The 7,746-nt window shown below is 42.3% G+C and overlaps 1 protein-coding gene across 40 annotated transcripts in view; it reads left to right on the top strand.

Annotated features, from left to right (window-relative positions):
- Nucleotides 1-7,746, top strand: part of LOC121314738 (CLIP-associating protein 2-like) — a 144,823-nt gene that overhangs the window by 86,597 nt on the left and 50,480 nt on the right. For 32 of the 40 annotated variants that reach the window (XM_041248363.1, XM_041248357.1, XM_041248355.1 and 29 more), the window contains 4 exons: nt 1,309-1,476; nt 2,602-2,654; nt 2,765-2,923; nt 6,914-6,937. In XM_041248363.1, the coding sequence (XP_041104297.1) occupies nt 1,309-1,476; nt 2,602-2,654; nt 2,765-2,923; nt 6,914-6,937 (404 nt within the window). The remainder of the gene's footprint in view (nt 1-1,308; nt 1,477-2,601; nt 2,655-2,764; nt 2,924-6,913; nt 6,938-7,746) is intronic. The other 8 variants (XM_041248339.1, XM_041248369.1, XM_041248346.1 and 5 more) reach the window with 1 other exon arrangement.

Below are 7,746 nucleotides of genomic sequence, written 5' to 3'. Positions count from 1 at the left end.
ACTCGTTTGATGGTCTTGGCCACAGCAGTTACAGACACTTGCAAAGTTCTTGCGATTTGTCTTAAAGATTGAACTTCATGGACCCTCACCTGTTAACAATAATTGGTGACAAAAGGTTAATTTGGTAACATGCTAGTTAACTCAGAGAATATCTTAACAAAAACACTTTTATACTTAGGCCAGTGTTCTAACACCGTGTTATACACATTTCAGACTTTTAACAGACTTTGGCTTCAGACTGAAATCCCCTTGCTTTGGGTGACCATTTCATTGAAATTGACAAGATTTACATTTTCATTTAAAAATTACATTTTTGAATGCAATTCACTTATGATTATCAGCTTATATAAGTGTACGTATCATATAATGAAATATTATGTGTTTATAGACAAGTTTATACAGTTAAAAGTATAGATAATCATGAAAAACCTGGTTTCAAGCAGGTGTACTCAGACTTTTGACTGGTACTGTATGCCAGTGCCGACTGTGGATGGGAGTTCCCAGTTGGCCTCACACAATTGTCCAAGCACTGCCCGGGTGGGGTAGGGGTTAGGTCAGAATGGGAGTTCTGCGAGTAAGTTAGGAGTTGCAGCGGTGAGCCAGGTTGAATAATAATTGGACATTCCAAAATTGGAAGAAGATTGAAAAATGAAAAAAGATAATTGTTCAAAAAAAAAAAAAAGTGTATCGATCTGTGTGTTCGTCGCAATTTGGTATTTACTCTAGACAGAGATTACTGGTACAGTTTGTATAAATATGGCCTCAAACCTGTTTTTATCTCAAACTATATTCACAGAAATAATCTGTAGGGAACATTCTAACAGCATAAACAGTATACCACTTTCATATAGAACATAACTGGATTAGAGTTCTTTTTACCATATACCACAACTTGATTTAAGACTATTCTGTTCATCCATAACTTTTAAAAAACTTTAAATTGAACAATATGGTGAAACTTAAAAGGAATATAAGAAACATTGTGAATTAGACAAATGTTTCAGCTAGTACATTGACGAAGGCAATAGCTGAAGCATCTGAACTACTGTTTTCATACAGGCAATTACAAATGGAAAAATTCCTGGTTACATATTAACATTTCCCTCTGTTAAAAGAACTCCTCACTTTGACAGGGCATCTAGTTGCATTGTTAATGTTTGTTAATTAACCTGTAGAATAAGGTATCAGTCTAAGATAGCAGATAGTGAATTCTTGACACAACCTTTAGATCTTAATTATGGGTTGATCCATAGGCTGGTGGATGTTATGGGAGTTTTATCTGAAGTTTTGTCTTCCTTCCCTTGGAAGGGCTTACTGGGGTTTGCGGAATCACTTCCCAGCAGAGACAGAGGCCCTGTATAACTCACTGGAGCCGTCCTACCAGAGGACCCTGCAGTCCTGCCTAAAGAGCTCTGGCAGCGTGGCCTCGCTCCCCCAGTCCGACCGCTCCTCCTCCAGCTCGCAGGAGAGCCTCAAGTAAGAGATTGCCTTGGTTTGGCTGACACTATCTGGTACAACCCTGGTCTTGGCTGAATCAGAGATACGACTCTGAAAATAGTTGAAATCGCTTATTCTGGAGTGGTAATCGATGACCAGTTTTCGTTATCAAATATCTGGTAATCGACAATAATGGATATATCGAGAAATGTAGGTGCTTTTACAAATGTAACTGAAAACATACATATTGTAGTAACATACAGTATATAATATATCTATAGCTGAGTGTTGAGACTCCAAAGAGGGTACCAGGGCAGTTTAATGGATCAATGAATACTTTGAGACTTGCAAAATAAGCCGTGGTGATCAGTAATGGATTAATCAAAATTATTAATAAAGTGCTCATCCGTAATAACGCGCCACGTTCTAGTGCGGAATTGGTTATAACAAATCGGTTATATAGCGTTGTAAAGGGTGAGCACTGTATTATTATTATTATTATTATTATTAAAGCAAAGGAATTTGTGGAAACTCAGTGTGCATTCGAGTCAATTAGAAATCAAGTATAAAAAGTTGTACCGAAGTTAAATCCAGGCCAAAGTGGGATGTGAATTGTATTTGTATTAGTTTTCCCATGGAAACCTTTGCATGATCTTTTAACGACTGATTTTCAAATCTGCATTAATGGTTTGCTTTAGCGCTTGACCTCCAAGGTTGTTAAATCAGTATAATTATTTTCATAGTGCATTTATAAAACTAGGAATGTGATGAGTAGAAATTATAATTTAGAATCCCTCAACTCCATGCAGAACTGGGGTGGATTTAGTAGGTTTGTCCTTGTTGGGCTATCTATCTGTACCTGCATTGAATTTGTACACACGGATTCACATCAGCAAAGGTCACATGACATGCTTTCCCCCATCACTCCGTCATCAGAACTGGGCCCGTACAAATTCACATGGTATGTATTCCAAACTCCTAATCCCAGTTCAAATCATGTTGATATCACTCTGCTGGCGTTTGGAAATGAGCTGGATGGATTTCAAATCACTTTGAACTTGGTACTAGTGGCAGGTAGGAACAAGGCGTAGACTTGCAGCTTTGTATTAGGTGAAGGTTAATAACATTCTTTTCTTTTCTGCCTTCTTATTTTTTTTATTGTAGCCGGCCTTTGTCCAAATGGTCAGTATCGGGAGCTTCTGTTGCACCAGGAAGAGGTATGATCAATATTTATGTTTGTATGTTTAGTTAGCATTATTGGTGTGTTGTACAGAATGCATGATGACTTATCCCCTGAGCTTCAGCACACTCTAACTTTTTTTCTCAGTATCTACAAGTAAGAAGGCAGCCCCGAGCCCAGGATCCCTGCAGCGTTCAAGGAGTGACATCGATGTCAACGCGGTGGCCGGTGCCAAATCTCGACAGGCAGGTGGAGCAGGCCGCTTGACGGCTGCGGGCCTTCCACCAGGCTCCTATGCCTCCTTAGGTAAGGTGTGGATGGAACTCGTTATCCAACAGGCTTCTGTGGTACACACCATTGCATACTTGAGGCAGATCTTCCTTTTAATTGGACCATAGAATGAAGCCAAGGCCGTTCCACTCCAGGTTTAACAGGTAAAATGGAATAATTAACTACTGTGGGGTCTGTATGGAGGTTTAATTGGTTACATTAAACAATTTAGAATGCGGTTGGAATAAAGACCAGGAGTGGAATAGCCCTCCAATAGGGTGCCCGATGTGGAGAAGCTGGGCCTAGCTCAGTTTCTGCTGGTTGACGCCTCTATTGCCACCTTGGTCCAGCTGGCTAATTTTAGTGCTCCTGTCCAAGGACACTGCCCGTCTTAACAAGCAGTGCTGGTTCTCCTGAGGTGATCCTCGAGAGCCTAGTCAGCCAGTGCATTCACCACACTGCTAAGGAATTAACAGCATCCTGCTAGCTTACCAGTCGCATTTGCTGCAGTCCCTTTCGTGAGAACCACAGGCCCTCGCCACAACAGTTGGATGAGCTGCACCTGGTTTACAAGAACCTGCTGTGTGTGTCTATTCTCAATGGACAGGCTGTAGGTAGAAATCTGGCTGCACTTAGGCAGCTTTGGCTTTGCCAGGTACGCATGCCTGATGGGGACAAAGCACAACTGTTGGACTCCAAGATGATGGGGACAAAGCACAACTGTTAGGACTCCAAGATGTACTACAGGCTATACATTTGGTCCCCTGGTGGACAAGACGCTGACAGTGCCTTTAGGTACCTCGAGTGTGTGGAAATCCATGGAGTTCGCTTGTGCTTCCCAATGTATTTGGTCGCAGTACCGCGGGAACCAGCGGCAAACTGGCGCCCTTGGCCCCAGCAGCCTCAAAAACGGGCGCACCTGGCTCTCCCGCTACAGAGGTGATAGCATTATCGGCCGCGATACTCGCTGCGAGGCTTCCGAATAGGTACCATGACGCCGGGCGCGACAGAAGTTCAGGCAAGCCACAGGTTAAGTGGCCAGCACCGTAGGGATCTTAAACCACGGTGTCCAGGACCTGCTCCCAGGGAGCCATCGGTAGACCTATTACCATGTGTGCACCACAGACATCTGGGACCCACGAAGTTCAGACCAGCTCGATAAACGCCGTTTCAAGCACGGTCCCCTCCCTTTCGGGTGACTGCAACATCAATCACTGACGTTGTAGTATGCTGCTGGGTGTCATTTGACGATGATGAGTAGAACCTACTATCTGGAGGAGGGTTCTACCTCCATTTACCAAAGATGAGCCCAAGCGGGGTGGTGGCCTTGACCTCAGACCGGTCACTGGAGTCTGTATCTGAGCTGAAGACTCGACTTCCTCTAAATATTACCAATGCAACACTGTTGCAGTCAATTCAGTTAACCAGTCGGTCTACACATCAATAGTTTAGAGCTGCAGACAGTTACGTCTTGCACGGAACATCTTTACATGAGGTACAAGGGAGAGTGCTTGTTCTGCACAGAACAAGCATGTAGTGTTGTGTAATGCATCCACCGAACGGCAGTTGGTGGTAGCTTTTGGACTCTGGAAAAAACGAGACCCTCCTGCACTGTAAGCCACTGTAGTCTCCCCCGGGTCGACATATAGGGGGGGACCACCTGTCAAGGGGAGTCCCCAGCAGAGTTCAGCCCAGAGGCTTCAGTACCACCTCCGATGGTAGGCAGAAGGTGGTGAGCCTCAGGGGAGAGGTTCAGCACTCTCAGAGATAGACCTCTTTGCCTCCCAGGAATCAACCCACTGTCCCCTCTGGTTCTCCATAATAGGAGGTGTGGGACCTGCTGGCGATAGATGCCTTGGCACACCAGTTTTGAGGCAACTGTTATATACCTTCCCACCGCTCACCAACCCACTGTGTCTGGAGAAAATCAGGCAGGACAAGGTGTTCTATAGCTACTTTTATTTATTTATTTATTAACTTATTAATTAGCAGACTGGCCCGGAGGTCACGCTGAATTGTTTACAATGTTTACAAAATATTAACAGTACAAAGTATCAGATTACAAAAGTATCACATTGTAAAGTGTCACATTCAGAATATCGCCGGGTTAACAGCCGTTACTGGCCCAGGAGTCTCTGGTTTACAACCCTGATGCAGCTCCTGAGCGGGTCGCCGTGGACACCCGCCAGCGCGCCGCGACCCTGCTCAGTCAGGCACGGGGGACCTTGTATCCCGACCTACTGAGCCTGCAAACTCTGGGTATGGCTCCTGAATGGCTGCGTTTGAGCCGTCTTACGGGGGATTTCTAATATGAGTATTGTCAACCTGGAGAATGCAACAGAGCACTGTCTGCACGGTTCCCAAATACGGGTGTAAGTGGGGTGTTTTCCAGACATGGTGTCTGCCTCGGGTTCGACCCTATGGCTGATTTGCACAATTGGGGACGTCCTACGGTTCGTGAATCGCCCACATTCACCCCCACAAAAGTGTCTGTACAAGACGGAGCCCAAGCTGTCACGTTCAATGGATTAAAACCGTCCTGGAAAGGGGAGTTCTTCCCGTAAGGTCTAAGTCCGAACGGGACAGTTTTGCAGGAGAAGGGGTCTCTAGTGAAGGGTCGCCTGATCAAACTTGAAGCCGCCGAAACCGTTGTTCCTCACTGGATGTTAAATCCAGGTGCTCAATGCACTCTTGAAAGTGCCTCCATTTGAGCTCATGCAGTCAGTTGAGCTGAAATGAGCAGAGCTGCTTTCACCTCCACTTACCATTGTAATGTTAAAGACTTTTCTTGCTCGCTATCAGCTCCGCAAAGTGGGTGAGTGAGGCCAGGACAAAGGTCACACTCTGTACCGATCATGCCTTTTTGCCGAAGACAATCTCGGCATTCCATGTCCAACCAGTCTGTGGAATTGGAGGCTTTGGGAAGTTTTGTGTGTGTGTGTGTGTCTCTCTCCATATATAATTGTTTTATTACTTATTTTTTTTTTTTTTTTTTTTTTTTTTGTTTCTTTCCCTATATTGGTATTTACTGTTACAATGTTTGCATTTTATTCTTGTGATTTCTCTGTTTTGTCTTTGTTTATTATGCAGCCACTCATCCTGTGTTTTTCTCAACAGCTTTTTCCTTGCATTAGAATAGTAGTGATTCAAAAGGGTTCTTTTTGTTAGTTTTGATGCCACCTTTGAATGTCAAAATTGTTTTGATGCCACCTTTTGAATGTAAATCTCTTTCCTATTTTCACCTGAAGAGACCTTTGAGGTCTTGAAAGCCTGTGATTTATTTTTTGTTTAGTTAGTCTAGTAAAAGGTATCATATCTCCTTCTCTCTGTCTCATCATCTCTGGACCAATACAGCTGCTATTTCATCCATCAACGACTATAATGATAATGTAAATTCCATTTATGGTAGGAATCAAATATAGGTTTTGTTTAATTATTGATACAGATTTCATATTTCAGTTTAGGACACTAGCATTGCATCAGGTTTTACAGCCCCCGATCAGCACGAAACTTTGTAATGTTAACTTGGTAAGGCGATTTGAAGATTAGTGCAAGTCTGTGTCTGTGAAACCAACCATATGACTGGTAACCAAGGCTGTCTTACAATCTTATTGAAATTAGCAACTCACTGCCCCCCTTGTGCTCAGAAGATCATTTTGGTTCTTTGCTTGCTTTTTTCAATATGTAGACTTTTCAAATAGTCATATAGATTCCTAGTACCTAATTACATCCTCTACTGTAGAGGTTGTATGGTCTGTACATGGCAAGAAACCAAATAGGTAGCTATCATTTCATCAGTAGACTTTTAAAGTTTCTTCCAGTCAGTCATTTGCGCAGGTAATGTTTTGACCTGTTGTGGGGTGTATGCTAGAAATGCTATATTTTTTGTTTTGTTGTCTTTCTTTCTCGAATGACCTCAGCTTGTGTTTTTCTCTTCTTGTTTGTTGTGTGGACATGATACTGGGGAATCTCATTTTCTCACTAACACACTAACACTTACCTGTTCTTTGCCTGCTGTCACCAAAGATGATGCATCTGAAAAAACTGATGGTAAGATCCACTTCTACCTGTTCTCCCTCACCTAATGCTGTCTAACATTTCTGTTTTGTGTGATGTCTTACGGATGGGTGAACTAGAGAAGTAGTTGGTTTTGAAGGACCTAGATGGCCACAAATTAATTTCACTGTAGTTGTTCTGGTCATTTTAACATTGCAGTAAAATATGTTTTGTTGTACATTATCTTGTTTTGTTTATTTGAACAAAACTTGAGGGTTATAACTTTCTGAATGCCTTACTAGATTGATCTGGTAAAACAAGTATTGCAAAGTTTATGATGCACTGTTCCTCTGGACACCCATTAATTACTGTAGTCGGGGGCAGAGTAATGTCACAGTTAACTGCACCCCCAGCTTGGCTTGTTTTAAAATTCAGTTGCTAATAGTTTTTCTAACCAGCAGCAGCAAAGCGCAAATTTAACTCTTCACTGCAAAGCATTGGTTTCAGATACCCAGCTAGTTTCGTTTTTTAGAACTCTAATATACAAATATAACTATGCAAAGGTTTTGTGCAACAGTCACATGTAATTGTCATTTCCTTGTGTAGGAGCTGGTAGATGGATAGATAGTTTAGTATTAGTTTTAATGCAACTTTTAGATTTACCAAAGTAGGCTATTTTAGTTACTCTTGGTTATTTACTGTGTACATGTTAATGTAACTAGTGCTTTAATTCAAATTCATATGTCGCTTTTCATAAGAGACTAACCAGGTCTTAAGTCAATATTTAAAACTGATTTAAATATAAAAGCCTGTTCAAAATGAAACTGAATCGTTAGGGACAAGTTGGAATAAAACAAACCTGG

Source organism: Polyodon spathula, chromosome 4 (assembly GCF_017654505.1).
Source record: "Polyodon spathula isolate WHYD16114869_AA chromosome 4, ASM1765450v1, whole genome shotgun sequence".
NCBI classification, from domain to species: Eukaryota; Metazoa; Chordata; class Actinopteri; order Acipenseriformes; family Polyodontidae; genus Polyodon; species Polyodon spathula.
Note: the sequence above shows the minus strand (reverse complement) of the source record. Positions and strands in the feature narration are given on the sequence as shown.